This window comes from Myxine glutinosa, chromosome 4, assembly GCF_964187855.1.
Source record: "Myxine glutinosa chromosome 4, kmMyxGlut1.1, whole genome shotgun sequence".
NCBI classification, from domain to species: domain Eukaryota; kingdom Metazoa; phylum Chordata; class Myxini; order Myxiniformes; family Myxinidae; genus Myxine; species Myxine glutinosa.
Genome location: NC_136264.1, coordinates 26,080,121 through 26,095,968, shown reverse-complemented (window position 1 = coordinate 26,095,968; position 15,848 = coordinate 26,080,121). Strand labels below are relative to the sequence as shown.

The window sequence follows — 15,848 nt, the reverse complement described above, 5'->3', positions numbered from 1 at the left end:
GCGACTAGATAGTAGCAGCAGGAAAAGTGACTACTTGAGTAGCAATAGAAACATGGTGACTAGGGAGTGGCAGCAGGAAAAGTGACTCGGGAATGGCAATATAAATATGGCAACTAGGGAGTGGTATTTATCATTGATTATATTGTCCAATGTATCGTGATATTCTTGTCATTCATGTAAGAAGTGCCCTGATCTCCCCCAAGGATGATGTATAAGTGGTAATTTCTTGCCATAACATGCTGCCAAGCTTTATCGTGCGACATGTCACTAAACCTTGTTTGAGACACTACTGTCTCTAGAGTCTAGACAGTGATGTCGCATCAATGACATGGTGCCAGAGTATGTTCCCACTTTGTGCAAACTCGATAGCCCAAGCAAACCGAGTATAAAAATCTCATCACCACTCATAGCTACGATAGCTTGTTTGGCATTCCCAACTGTTGAGGTCCAACATTCAAATCCAACATACGATGTGATGTTGATTTGTCTATCGTCTACTATTGTCATTGTAATTCATGCAAAAGTACACCGACATGTCATAATGTCCTTGTCCAAAACAAGTTCCTCCATGAGCCTTAAATAAACGCTGGCAGGAATTCTTAGTACGGCATTGTCATCTTGGAATTGCAGGTAAACTTGCCATTGGGATCATCCCCAAGAGTCACGTGCTCCAAGATGGAAATCTCTCATTGTGATATGATTGGAGTACGATTCTATTAACCAAACTGACACTCACAAAGGTTCTGTAGAAAATGGAGGAATATCACTTGGTGTTATTGTGATGGTGAAAGTGTTACAAGTCCTTAAAAAGGATAAGAAGAGCAATTTTAATCAAAGAGGAAGAAGAAGGAGGCATATTATGACCAATCAGAATACTCGACTATTCGGTTAGACGTGTCTGCACGCAATTGGTGGTTTGGCCTGATGGCGATGGATAAATTGACACTTACGAATCATGAAAATGGCCAATTTAGGCAGCATGTTACGGAATTACATCTCCAATATTACCACAGCCTAATGGGCTATCTACACATGAGACCTCAGGTAAATTACAATAATCAATTACACGTACATTAATGGAATCAATTACACATACATTCAATGAATCATAGATGTGACATGAATTTCAATTACAAATGTAATTTGTCCACTATTACAATATATATATATATATATAGTATATACCTATAAAAGGCAAAAAAATCTCTATCTCTCCATCTCTATATCTCTATATATCTCTATCTCTATCTCTATCTCTCTCTCTCTCTCTTTGTACGTGTTCTATGCACGGATACATCTTTTAATTTACAAACTCCAAACTCGGGTTACAAATACAATTTTGTGTGTGTGTGAAGGGGGGGGGGGGGGGGTAACATAGGCTATGTGGCCGGGGCATCACACCGTGGTGTGGGGGGTAAATTTGCTATGTAAATGTGTACCATGTAGCGCCACCTGGTGGTGGTGGTAGAGGGTATTCCAATTTCCCTTTTTACCTGGACAACACTGAGGATAAAGCACTATGGCTCTGCCAAGGTAAATTTGTCATCCTCCCGTCCCCCTTCTCCTCTGTCCTCTACACACTCCCTCCCCTCCTTCCCATCCACCACCCCTCCTCCACCTCTCCCCTCACTCCTCCTCCACATACCCCCACCCTCTCCCCGTCACTCCTCCTCCACCTCTCTCTACCCTCTCCCCCCCCACTCCTCCTCCACCTCTCCCTTCCCCACTCCTCCTCCACCTCTCCCTCCCACTCCCCTCACTCCTCCTCCACCTCTCCCCACCCTCTCCTCCTCCACCTCTCCCCACCCTCTCCCTCACACTCCTCCTCCAACTCTCCCCATCCTCTCCCCTCACTCCTCCTCCACCTCTCCCCACTCCCCCTCCACCCTCTCCCCCCCTCCTTCCCATCCACCACCCCTCTTCCACCTCCCCCCACCCTCTCCCTCACCCCTCCTCCACCTCTCCCACCCTCTCCTCCCCCCCATTCCGCCTCCACCTCTCCCTCCCACTCCTCCTCCACCTACCCTCTCCCGCCCTCCCTCCCCACTCCTCCTCCACCTCTCCCCCCTCACTCCTCCTCCACCTCTCCCCACCCTCTCCCCCACTCCGCCTCCACCTCTCCCCACCATATTCCCCCCCCACTCCTCCTCCACCTCTCCCCTCACTCCTCCTCCACCTCTCCCCCCACTCCTCTTCCACTTCTCCCCACCCTGTCCCCCCCAGTCCTCCTCCACCTCTCCCCATCCTCCCCTCACTCCTCCTCCACCTCTCCCCATCCTCCCCTCACTCCTCCTCCACCTCTCCCAACCCATACCACCACCTCTCCCCCCTCACTCCTCCTCCACCACTCCCGACCCTCTCCCCCCCCCATTCCCCTCACTCCTCGTCCACCTCCCCCCCCCCACTCCTCCTCCAACTCTCCCCACCCTCTCCCCTCACTCCTCCTCCGCCTCTCCCCACACACTCCCCCTCACTCCCCCTCCACCTCTCCACCTCTCCCAACCTATACCACCACCCTCTCCTGAGTACTTCAGCCAGTAATTATATATGATGGACACAAAAATGGCGAAATTTCACCTCCCCCAAGCCACCATCACAACTTCTCCCTCTTCTCACTTTATCTATGCCTTACAAACCCTTTTCCCCTTTTCCCCACCCTCTCTCTTCTGTTCTTCTTTGCTTACATTTATCAATTATTCCCCTAATTTACCTTTAGCGTTCACCTACTCTTACATACCGATACTATATAATAAGCAGATGGTCCTCAATATCGTTGTCCTGCACAACGTGCGCCATACCTTGAGTGTAGTCTGGTAGCAGCTGCAACTCCAACTACCTGGTCATGGGAAAGGTTAGCCCCCTGCACAGCACAGGATGTGCAGCCACATTACTACCAGAATCTCATTTTGAAAGATTATGGCAAATGCTGCGTAGGGGAATAAATATGACCTTGTCTTTGGCAGTTTGCTGGCTGAGGTCGTGCTCCAGAGAAGGTAGACCGAACCTGAAACACAAGAATCAAATATACACCGGATGAACATTGACCGTGTGATCAGACATGTACAACTCATCATGTATTTTGAAGCGCAAGATGAGCTAAACCTTCACCTCCTCTGCTTATTTTTAGGAGTCAGTGTGAGGTTCATCGTCTTCCCAGATATTTCAAAACGACAACGATAGCACTCTGGAATCAGAGTTGTTAATCTCCTATGTGAATGCTTGAAAATGTCTTTGTGCGCGAGTTGAAAGAGCGTCAAAGTAGCTCTGGCTTTCTGCTCACCCTGCCCGGTCCAGCAGGTTAAGCAGTTCTCCAGCAAAGTCCTCGTCACGTGGGATAGCGGCACGCCGCTTGCATTCATCCCAGAACTCCTTGTGCCTCCCGACGTGCACGCTGCGTGCCTTGCGCTCCTTGTCGCGCATGCGGCGTGCCGCACGCCGCTCCGCTTCGGAAGCATACACGGGGCTCCGGCCCGGTCTGCGCCCTGTGGGACGTCTCCCCATGGCCCGGGTCTCCAAAGGAAAGAGCAAAAAACGAAATTCAGAGCGAGCGTGTATGATGAAAGGAGCAACGATAACACGATCCGGTTCGACTCAAATAACCGGGATGAAATGAAAAAGGTCGACTCACTCATGGAGTCAAAACTTCATTTGCATCAGCCCTGTTTTAAACACCTGGAGGAAACGCTTATTGAATTGGAATGTTCAGAGTACACCTTATAGTCAGGTTCACGATGTTTCTTCGTTCAAAATTTTGGTAGATTAGCAAAACTATACATTTTTGGAATATTCAGAGCATGAGGAATCCAAAAATTAATGTTTACATTTGCGGAGACACCTTTGCGAAAATGACCCTCAGGACGGTGATGAAGATCTGTAAAAGCATATTCCTGAACGGTGTAGACCTCGTAGATCCTGTGTGTAGGACTTATAGTTCAATCTGATACTAACAAGGCTGCTTTCTTGCTTTATAAACCCATACCTATAACTTCAAAGGACTTGCAATATCATGTATTATGTAATACAGTTATATCACAAATATAAAGACAATGGTTTACAATCACCTTTGTTTGTTGCTTTTCTATAATCCTGAGCCCTATTTTGAGGCCTTTATTGGATTCCTTGACCCAGAAAACATAGGATTAGCATATTTAATGAAGTTTCTAGGTTGACTAGAAGCCGAGATAGCGCAAAATATGTATTTTATGGCGGCCATTTTGAAAATCCAAAATGGCGGCCATGCAGGTGTCTACGCAAATGCCAACATTAATTTTCGTATTCTCCATGCTCTGAATATTCCAAAAATGTACAGGTTTGCTAATCTACAAAAAATTTTGAACGAAATTATATTTGTTAACATAGTAGTCCGTGGGCTGAGTAGGGTTTACATGCACCCCCCCCACAACTTAACTTCCCGGGTATGTCCATGTACCCCCCACCCTAGGGGTTAGGAAAAACCATGTTAACAGAAAAAAACTCATTCCCTCATAGTTTGACCTCTGGTGACCTCATTAGTGACCTCATTTGCATATAACACATATCATTGTAAAGAGTGTCCCAGGACAAACATTTTGAGGGGTCATATGCAACCATAGGATGACTAGGTAAAAAGTTATGGCCATTTGAATTTCGCCTACCCCTAATTTTCGGAAATCACTGACACAGGGGGGGTAACATCAAAATATGCGTGGGAGGTACCTTGGGAATGAGTTTTTTTTCTGTTAACATGGTTTTTCCTAACCCCTAGGGTGGGGGGTACATGGACATACCCGGGAAGTTAAGTTGTGGGGGGGGGGGGGGGGGGGTGCATGTAAACCCTACTCAGCCCACGGACTATAGTGAACCTGACTATAACCCCACGCAGTCTTGAGAAAAAGGACATGGGAAGGGTCTTTTCAACTCTTGTGTTTCCGAGCACAATCTATTGTCTACACCCCAAGGAACCTTTAGAACCCTAATATGCTTTAGAACCTTAAGACCCTATAGACCCCAAAGACTCTTTCGACCCATAAGACCCTTTAATATTCCTAAGTCCCCTTATAACCCTGTAGACCCCTTAGACCCTATATACCCCATTACACCCTTTAGAACCCTTAGACCTCTATAGCCTTAGACCCATAAGACCACTAAGACCCTTTAAGATCCCTAAGATCCGATAAGACCGCTAAGAACTTATCAACCCATGACCCTTTAATATTCCTAAGACCCTTTATAACCATATAGACCCCTTAGACCTTTGACCCCGTTACACCCTTTAGAACCCTTAGAGCTCTATGCCCTTAGACCCCTAAGACCCCTATAGCCTTAGACCCATAAGACCACTAAGACCCTTTAAGATCGATAAGACCGATAAGAACCTTTCGACCCCTAATACCTCGCAGGACCCTATTGACTCCTTAGACCCTATAGACGCCATTACACCCTTTAGAACACTTATTGCTTCAAGACCGTTTAGATCCTCTTTGACCCTTTAGAACCCCAAACACCCTTAAACTCATTTCTACCCTTTAGACCATGACCTCTTTCAGACGTTTTAATACCCTGTAGAGCCCATTGACCTTTCGGCCCTTTTTAGACGTTTTAAGAGCCTTTAGACCCCTTCAAATAATTCTGACCCTTAAGACCTTAAATTACACCCTTAAGACTCCTTCGACCTTTGAAGACCCTTCAGGCACTTGAGAGTCTTTAGACCATTTAGACCCTTTAGGCACATTTAGACCTTTCAACCTTTAGTTTAGATGTTCAGACCATTTGACCTTCACAAAATTTCAGACCTTTGACCTTCACACATTTACAACTACACCATTTAGACCTTTCATTTGCACTCAAAGATCTTTCATTTAGTACATCCTTCCACTTATTTGCCACACAAAACAAATCCTGGTGAGGGTCTGCAATCTCTGATTGTCCTTATTTGCTTTTTTATATGATTTCAGGAGAAGGTCCCAGTGAAGAATCAATCAATAAATGGAGAAAGTGATTGACAGTAAAAGTGGAGGAAATGAGGAGGGGAATGAAAAGTGGATAAAATACCGGGAATGGTGAAAATGTGAAGGAATAAAGAAGGAAACATGAAGGGAATGAGTATCACGCAAGGTAGTTAAAGCACAGGTAAACTATACTTTTGGCCCATCATATCTCTACTGTAGCACACCTCAGTCTAGCCCTTATATTCTAATCTATTTTTGTGCAGTGATCTTGGCTCATGGAGGAGCTAAAGGAAAGAGAGCAGCAGGTTCACAAAGTGACACGGGATCAAAGGGGAATAGGGAGACACAGGAATCACACATGAGTAGAAGAGTGGCAGAAAGGAAAGGGATGGTGGCAGCTGGAGCAGAAGAGAGCAGGAGCGGGTATGGAAGAGCAAGCTTGAGTTGACTATGGGCAGCCATGGTGAAGGTTTGGAGGAAGAAACACGAGACAACAGACACAGGGTGTCATGGCTGTGAACTTCTATGTGCATTTTTAAGGTAGTGGCATCAGAAACGGTAGATAGGTTAAAAACGGAAATAGAAAGGTACCTCAAAACATTGGGGTACATGCAATTTGGGAGGGCCGGTGGGTTATACGCGGAAGGAGGAGGGGTCCATAGCTAGACTGTAGTAGGTGTAGTATGGTCCATGTGATTCGAGCAGGTTCGATTGCCATGTAACAGGACATGTCAGAACACATTGTTTGTAAAATGTCATGCTGAGGAGGCAGCGTATGTCATTTATAGACAGGTTAGACAGAGTAAGGCTGTAAAATGTCTGACCTTCTCTAAGGCGAGGCCAGGAATTAGAAGTTTCACGGCACATAGAAGCGACTCGGTAGGACCATCACGATCTGTCTGGCCAATGTGTGCGAGCCATGGCAGCAAAATAGGCTGTGGAGGCCAGAAGACCGGAAGAATGTTGTTTTTATTGCAGCCACTGCGTGGACAGCCAGAGTATGGACCTCCCTCAAGGAGCGGGCGACCAATTACAGTGCTAACGGCACCAAACGGTGGTACCAGAGTACGGAGGGCGGCCGAGAGGACTGGGGGATGAAGGAGTAGGTCAAGAGAACGTACAGAGAGTCACGGGGGCTGGAGCTTAACTTTAAGCCATTAAACATTTCTCGCCGTAGCTCTGCTTGGCTGCCATCTTTTCTCCTCTGGCCTTCCACAACTTCTTCTTCTTCTTCTAATTTTCCAACACAGCTTCTTCTTCTGCGATCTTCCATTGCATCGTTCCTGCTATACTGCCCGTCCTAAGCAGCACTTTGTACACCAGCGACTTGCATATACCAATCGTTGTGTGCCATCCAAGACCTTGCTTGCCCCATTGTTCTTCGTGTGAATCGGTATTGTCGGCGCCTTCGCGGGCTATATTTATTAATCATTGTACACAAGTTTGCGTGCCCCTCATACCTTTCTGTGTCCATTGATCGCTTAGTCCGTACCGTTATCCGTGATAGCGTCTCGTCTACCCTCTTCCCTGTACTTTTCTTCATTATAAACATCCTTATAAGTATAAGAGCCATCTTCCTGCACTTACCCTTTTGTGCGCGTTCCATCGCCTCATTCATTTTTTATTGAATGGGCCTTGGGGAACGGTAACTGTAAGGTAAAATAATTGAACGCAGTGTAGAACCGTTTTCTAAAATCAGCGGAGGCTTTCATAAGATGGCCTTCAATACCGAGGCGTAACACGTTCGTGACCCTCTGACGTGACAGTAGCTTTGTTTTGGAGGGGTGGTTGGATACATGTGTATGGATTGTGATGTCTGTGAGAGGGTCTGCTCAAAAGGTGGAAATGCTGTTGGTGCTTGTTGATCCTCTCCTAACCACCCCATCTCCCCCAACCCCCAAATAAAATAACACCCTGTTGATGTGCCTGTGACTCTCCCACTGTTCTCCGCCAGTGAAATAAAGTAGATAAACTGTTAGAATAAATTAATGGAGTACTACTCTTCGCTATGGGCTAGTGCCTCAGCATCACATCTTCCGCTCCTGGATTCTGTGGGATATAAAGCTCTCAAAATTATTGGAATATCCTGTGATGACTGATGAGGTCAAAGCACAAGGACTGGTGCTCTCACATCATAGGCAGGTCAGTGGTCGCTCTGTTTCCTTCAATCTATTCCCCAACATTACTCCCTCTGCTGTCTCAATCCTCCGACCATCGCCAGCAACTACAGGATGCATGTGTTCTTCCAGGATCACAGGATGTACGCGTTCTTCCAGGATGCACGTTTTCTTTCAGGATGCACAGGATGCACGCGTTCTTCCAGGAGGCACGCGTTCTTCCAGGAGGCACGCGTTCTTCCAGGAGGCACGCTTTCTTCCAGGAGGCACGCGTTCTTCCAGGAGGCACGCGTTCTTCCAGGAGGCACGCGTTCTTCCAGGAGGCACGCATTCTTCCAGGAGGCACGCGTTCTTCCAGGATCCATGCGTTCTTCCAGGAGGCACACGTTCTTCCAGGAGGCACGCGTTCTTCCAGGATCCACGTGTTCTTCCAGGATCCACGCGTTCTTCCAGGATCCACGCGTTCTTCCAGGATCACAGGATGCACGCATTCTTCCAGGATGCACGCGTTCTTCCAGGATCACAGGATGCACGCATTCTTCCAGGATCACAGGAAGCACGCATTCTTCCAGGATCACAGGATGCACACGTTCTTCCAAGATCACAGGATGCACGCATTCTTCCAGGATCACAGGATGCACGCATTCTTCCAGGATCACAGGATGCACGCATTCTTCAAGGATCACAGGATGCACGCATTCTTCCAGGATCACAGGATGCACGCATTCTTCCAGGATCACAGGAAGCACGCATTCTTCCAGGATCACAGGATGCACGCGTTCTTCCAAGATCACAGGATGCACGCATTCTTCCAGGATCACAGGATGCACGCATTCTTCCAGGATCACAGGATGCACGCATTCTTCAAGGATCACAGGATGCACGCATTCTTCCAGGATCACAGGATGCACGCATACTTCCAGGATCACAGGATGCACGCATTCTTCCAGGATCACAGGATGCACGCATTCTTCCAGGATCACAGGATGCACGCATTCTTCCAGGATCACAGGATGCACGCATTCTTCCAGGATCACAGGATGCACGCATTCTTCCAAGATCACAGGATGCACGCATTCTTCGAGGATCACAGGATGCACGCATTCTTCCAGGATCACAGGATGCACGCATTCTTCCAGGATCACAGGATGCACGCATTCTTCCAGGATCACAGGATGCACGCATTCTCCCAGAATGCACTCTTCAAGTAAATTGCTCCTGGCTCCAGGTTAAACTTCCAAATCCAGGATGTCTGCACACCTCAACTCTATTATTCCTCACTTCTCCCATCTCTGGAAGCACCTTCAAGAGACTGTTTTGTCTCGCTCGTCCCTCCAAGGCTTCAAGGAAGCAGTGCACCACCATATTTTGTCATCCCCAATTGCTTTGACTCTATAAATAAAAAGCCATGCAGGACGGCCGGCTGGAAGCCCCCCTTCCGGCGTGCCCCGAGATGCAGCACCCTCGCAGTTTGCACATTGTACTATAACGACAGCGTACGTAGTTCGTCGACGGTAATGCTCAAAGGCGAGCACGCCAGACCGGCCGAGCTTATGCAGCAGATCGACACATGTGATGAGGTAAACCCACTCAGAATAGGAAGAACAAGGAATAAAGAGGACCCCGGGATGGAGGAGGAGGGATGGAGGAGGAGGGATGGAGGAGGGGGGGGGGGGGACGTCATTTTGTCGAAATGGTCGGGGGAAGGATCTGGACGATGAGACGTGAGGAAAAAAAAAATACAGACGAGTTGGGAAGGAAAGTGAAGGGAGGAGAAAGGAAAGGTTAATAGGCGGAGAAACGAGGAAAGGGAATGGGATAACATTAACAGGATGTCATGGAAGGACATGCAAGAGATGGTGATATCTGACAGGGATGACGAAAACGGGTTGGTAAATAACAAATCCATTAATAACCCAAACAATGAGGAGAACGAGCTGGAGAGGAGAAGCTTTACTGTCGGTCAACACAATCACCAAATCCGAGGGGATCACCGAAACGCAAGATGGAGCCGACGATCGCCGTGTGCCTTTAACTGCGCGTCACGTGACCCGCTATCGTCTCTCGCTGTAGCTTGGGATTTAATAATTATTTAATTGGAGTTGCCGCGCTTTTTTGGGCGCGTTTGGGTAGCGAGTGATTCATGCGCTACGCGTATGTTTTTAAAGAACGATTCCACCTTCCGACAGGGAATGAATCGTTCCCGCTATTCATTCGTGGTAGTTCATTCTTTGAAGAGCTTGGCCTTGTTCTAATGTTCCAAATCCTGTTAAAATACGACATTAGGGACCAGGACTTTCGATTGACCCTTAACCCTAACCTCCTCCACCCCCTCGTTTTAAAATTTGCATTCGAGACGAGGTGCCAGCAGGAGGTGCCGCATACTGGAGCACCCTCCTCTAAAGCCGGCTGTCCCTTTCCTTTAATTATCTCGTAAAAAACTTTTCCCTGTGCACTTACCACTGGGCTGTCTAGTCTGAGTTTGATTCCCGACAGGACGATAAACTGTCAGATTGACGCTTTGCAGGCAGCGTGCTGTACGTTAAGCAGGCTATCTCGTGTGCTAGCGTTCGTTTGTGCTGGTTAAAGATTGAGCCTGGGAGTTGAAGATGGTGAACCTGTAAATATATTATTACAAGTTGGATCAAGATCGGATTATTTAGACTTTAATAAAATATCAAGAACAATGTTGTTTAAATCTAGCAAAAATTAACTTGGGAATGCAATATGGCGATGATGGGCCAACTGACCTCATTCTAGCAGACTGCGCCAACAACGGCCAGCCGAGTCTAAGACCCCGAGCCGGATTACGGGTCCACTGCCATGATACCATGCTGATGGCACCTCCAATCACCACAGTTCAAATTCACCCCAAGACCAGGTGGTTTTATCATGTAATGAGGAACATGGGGCGGGAATACAATTGAAGCAATACAATCAGTGATTATAATTAATACACACCCCTTAATCCTTACCGATACACACCCACAAACCACCAAACAAACGGGAAATCCTTAAATAACTATCTTATCAGGCCCTATTCCTACCACGATAGAAAGACAGAGCATGGGTTCCAAAAGACAGAAAATATGCCAGAGATGTCCGGCAGGACACCGCAGGATGACCACATCCTGCGGCCACAGTTTGCATCCTGTGCTCTGCAGGAAAAACGAGCCGCTTCGTTTCATAGCCCCGTAGGTCATGGCTCGGCCACAGTATCTCAAGGCGAATAATGCAGACTCCTGCGACGTGGTTCCTTGGCATATCCTGGTTTCTGCAAGGCGCACCTCCCCCCTCTTCCCACCTCCGCCTTTAGAACTACGACCCTCCACATCACCCATGACGCGTAGCGCCCCTCCCCTCTCACTTACCATTGGGCTATGGGTCCATACCGTCCGTGTGATGAATGGAAGACTGCCCCGCCCCACCCCCCACCCGCATCTTGTCACACAGGAGCTCCAGAGGGACGGTGTAGCCCTACGATGTTTCTCTTTCAAACTAGCGACGATGGCCTAGTCTTTCCCCAAAAAGCACATAAATGACAGATTACAAAGGGTAGAACAAAAAAATAAAGGCTCGGCAAAGTTGGCGGTTTAACATATCGCAAGTTTGATGATTTATCGGGAAAGTTCATGAACAGGTGTGGGGGGAGGAATATATTGAGGATGTTGGTGATTCCTCCAGGCAGAGCCAGCAAGTGACCCCCGGGGCATGGCTAGACCACGACAGGCCGGACACCCTACTCAATACCTACATCACAAAATTACAGATTTTGAGATTTCATTGTGAATTTGGGAGACAATCACCATGCAGAACTGATGCATTAATGCTTTGAATGTTTTTGATACTTATCTTGATTAACTTTATGTGTTATGTGGTTGCAGGTCTCTGCCTGCTTCATGATGCTGCACCACCGGCCGCTGGGGCCACCTCCGAGCTACCTGCTCTGCCGAATTCTGGGGAGTCTTCTCTGGTTCCCCCAAGTTCCCTATCTGGCATGTTGCCTCAGCTCCTCTCTTTAGGTCTGCTCTGGGCCAGTGCACACCCAGGGTGCCCTTCCGCAAAAACTTACATGCAATGAGCCACATCCCAGCCCATTATTTAACTCTTGCATCTTTGCAACTAAAAACCTTACCTTTTGCAGTGCCAACACCGGCAGAGCATCCATGTTCCGAAATATCTGAATCCCCTCTATCTACCTAACTATAAACAGGTTTGGGTCCCTGTCATGCCACTGATTAACACCAGGTGGGTTGACTCAACCTGTTACAAGGTCGGCAAAAGGAGTACCAGCTCACTTACTGGAAAGAATGAGCCATTTGAGTATCCTGTGTCGGAGTGGCGACCCGTCCAGGATTGTGCCCGATAGCCTAGGAAACTGCTTCGGCAGCCCTATGCATCTGAAGATACAAAAGGAGTGGTCTTCTCCATTGAAGTTGGTTATGAGAAAGGGCTGATAACTTGTGCTGCTTTTGTGGACCTGACTGCGGAACAAGACGCAGTCAATAATAGGATTATTGTGCAGAAGTTGTTCTAGATAACAAAATATGCAAGACTGGCAGATCTGATCCAAAACATTCTGGCCAGTAAACTGCTTCTTTGTGGACCTCAGGGGTAATCGCAGCAGATAGCATAGACAGAAGAAAGGACTACCTCAAGGCAGTGTTCTCGCTCCCTTACACTATTGATCTACACCACACACTATGTCAACACTATTGATCACCCCATACATCCAAACACCAGGAGTTTCCTTTATGCTGATGATTTCTGCATTGTATCCCCAGATCAATCATCTGAGAAGGTGGAGCAGTCCCTCAGTGATGCACGAACTGGATTAACTAACAATTACGCTGTCAACCACTTGTGGGCTAATCCAGAGAAGACCCAAGTCAGTGCCTTCCATCTTAAGAACAGGGATGCAAACTGAAAGCTGAATGTCCGCTGGGATGGGAGAAGGCTGACTCACAACCCCAAGCCAACATTCCTTGGAGTTACCCTGGACCGAAGCTACAAAAATCATGCATTTAAGACAAAGGTGAAGATAGGAGCCAGAAATAACATCTTGGAGGTTGACCAACTCTAAATGGGGAACAGACCCAGGGACCATTCAAAGTACTGCACTCGCCTTGTACTACTCAGAGCAGGTTATGCTTGTCATCTTTGGGGCCATTCCTCACATGCCAAGAACATGCATCCAGTCCTCAATATAGCCTGCTGAGCTATTTATTGCAGTCTTAAACCAATGCGTGTGGACGACCTCTATTCGCTATGTGGTATTGCTCACCTTCGATCAGAAGGACCAAGCAGGAACGTGACTATTGCCACCCACTCTTTCAACACGAGTCATCACCCAGAAAGTTGAAGTCCAGGAATTGTTTCCTTCATGCTGCTCAGCCCTTGGATGGTAACCACCACAGCTGCAGGATAGATGCTTGGTCAACACACCTATAATCAAGACCTCACAAACTGTCACTTGACCCTGAGGAGCCCCTTCCAAAAGGAGCCAGTGAGACTTGGCCAACCTGGCTGTGTCTCAACCGCCGCAGGATTGGAGATGGACACTCCAGATCCCTTATGCAGAGGCGGGGATATTATCAAAATGGCCCTATGGATTGTGACTGTGGAGAGGCTCCTCAAACAATGGAGCATCTCCTATGTTGCCCTGTGTTTTGCAGTAGATGGGAAAATGGTAGCGACACGAAAAAGAACTACAGTCATGTGAAAAACGTAATTACACCTCATGTAAAGTTTTGACTTTTTCAACATATTTCAACATACAGCTATTTGATCTTCATTTCAACAATATTGACAGATAAAGGTGATATAATATAACAAATATCATGAAACATTTACATTTTGTAGTCCATTGTATAATTTAAATAAACATAAATGCAAATTTCGCATGTGGAAAAAGTAAGTACGCCCCTACATTTATCACTACTTCAAATACCTAAAATTTGAATCAGGTGCACCAGCTCAGGTGCAAATGATTAGAACATCGTTAGAGAGGATCTTGGAGAAACCTGTCTTATTTAAACCTCAAACATTTAGTTTGGTTTGCTCTTTGTTGTTGAAGAGTGCGGCGTCACCATGCCGAGATCAAAAGAGCTCTCTGAGGCCTTCAGAAAGAAGGTTATATATGCCTACGAGTCTGGGAAGGGATTTAAAAAGATCTCCAAACAATTTGAAATCAATCATTCGACTGTCCGGAAGATCATCTACAAGTGGAGAAGATTCCAAACAACTGCCAACTTGTTCAGGCCAGGCCACCCCAGCAAGTTCAGCCCGAGAGCTGCCGCAAGATGCTGAAAGAAGTCTCTAAGAACCCCAGAATGTCATCACGGGACCTACAGGTAGCTCTTGCCACTGTTGATGTCAAAGTGCACAAGTCTACCATTAGAAAGAGGCTGCACAAATTTGATCTACATGGGAGGTGTGCCAGGAGGAAACCTTTGCTGTCCAGAAAGAACATCAGGGCAAGACTAAAGTTTGCCAATGAACACCGAGGCAAAGACCAGCACTTCTGGAACAATGTGCTCTGGACAGATGAGTCAAAGGTAGAGCTATTTGGCCACAGTACCAGAAGACATGTCTGGCGAAAACCAAAGACAGCATTTGACCACAAGAACCTTATACCAACTGTAAAGCATGGTGGTGGAAATATTATGGTTTGGGGCAGCTTTGCTGCATCAGGGCCTGGGCAGCTCACCATCATAGAATCCACTATGAATTCTTCATTGTACCAGAGGGTGTTTGAGGATAATGTGAGGCCATCTGTCGAAAAGCTGAAGCTCAACCGATGGTGGACCTTGCAACATGACAATGACCCTAAACATACCAGTAAATCCACCAAGGAATGGCTGAAAAGAAAGAAATGGAGGGTTCTGGAATGGCCAAGTCAAAGCCCGGATCTAAATCCCATCGAGATGTTGTGGGGGGATTTGAAACGAGCTGTGCATTCAAGAAACCCCTCAAACATCGCACAGCTGAAAGAATTCTGCATGGAGGAGTAAACAAAAATTCCTCCCAGTCGATGTCAGAGACTGGTAGACAGTTATAAGAAACACCTACTTGAGGTTCTTTCTGCCAAAGGGGGCGATACCACCTATTTGAGCCAAGGGTGTACTTACTTTTTCCACATGCGAAATTTGCATTTATGTTTATTTAAATTATACAATGGACTACAAAATGTAAATGTTTCATGATATTTGTTATATTATATCACCTTTATCTATCAATATTGTTGAAATGAAGATCAAATAGCTGTATGTTGAAATATGTTGAAAAAGTCAAAACTTTACATGGGGTGTACTTACTTTTTCACGTGAATGTACCTCCTCAGTGCACGTTTAACAAGGCGACTTAATCTGACAAATTATGTGTTACAAGAGTAAATCTAACCTACGCGATCACATGGTCCATACTATTCTTAATATAACCGAGCTATGGACCACCCTTTCCCTTTCGCGTAACCGTAACAATATCATATTATCTTACATTATTACGTGAAACTATGACTTAAAATGTATTTCAAATAATGGATATCTACATATTATTTATTTAAAATAAGCCTTCACCTCCCATATATGTCGTAGAAAGTAAGGCCCATGGCTGGGTGTGCCTCTTCAGGCTTCCTGACAACAGTGGCAATCAAAACAGCTGTTTGTCTTGGATGGTCATCAGGGGGTTCCTGCGACCACTGTTTGGGTGAGATAAAGCTGCAGCACCCTATATGGCTTGTGACCATCTTTAACGACTACAACACAGGCAAACATAGCCGCCATGAACTCCAATTAGCGACATT

General features: G+C 46.7%; 1 protein-coding gene across 4 annotated transcripts in view; it reads right to left on the bottom strand.

Moving 5' to 3' along the window:
* The window catches only part of LOC137414574 (uncharacterized), a 37,585-nt gene extending 27,483 nt beyond the window's left edge, over positions 1 to 10,102 (bottom strand). For 2 of the 4 annotated variants that reach the window (XM_078775528.1, XM_078775531.1), the window contains exons 1-4: positions 10,002 to 10,102; positions 3,281 to 3,510; positions 2,950 to 3,004; positions 2,799 to 2,860 (exon numbers count right to left, since the gene is read on the bottom strand). In XM_078775528.1, the coding sequence (XP_078631654.1) occupies positions 2,799 to 2,860; positions 2,950 to 3,004; positions 3,281 to 3,501 (338 nt within the window). In that variant the 5' untranslated portion in view covers positions 3,502 to 3,510; positions 10,002 to 10,102. Of the gene's footprint in view, positions 1 to 2,798; positions 2,861 to 2,949; positions 3,005 to 3,280; positions 3,511 to 6,751; positions 6,863 to 10,001 lie in introns of all 4 variants that reach the window. The other 2 variants (XM_078775529.1, XM_078775530.1) reach the window with 2 other exon arrangements.
* Between the last annotated feature and the right edge of the window lie 5,746 nt (positions 10,103 to 15,848).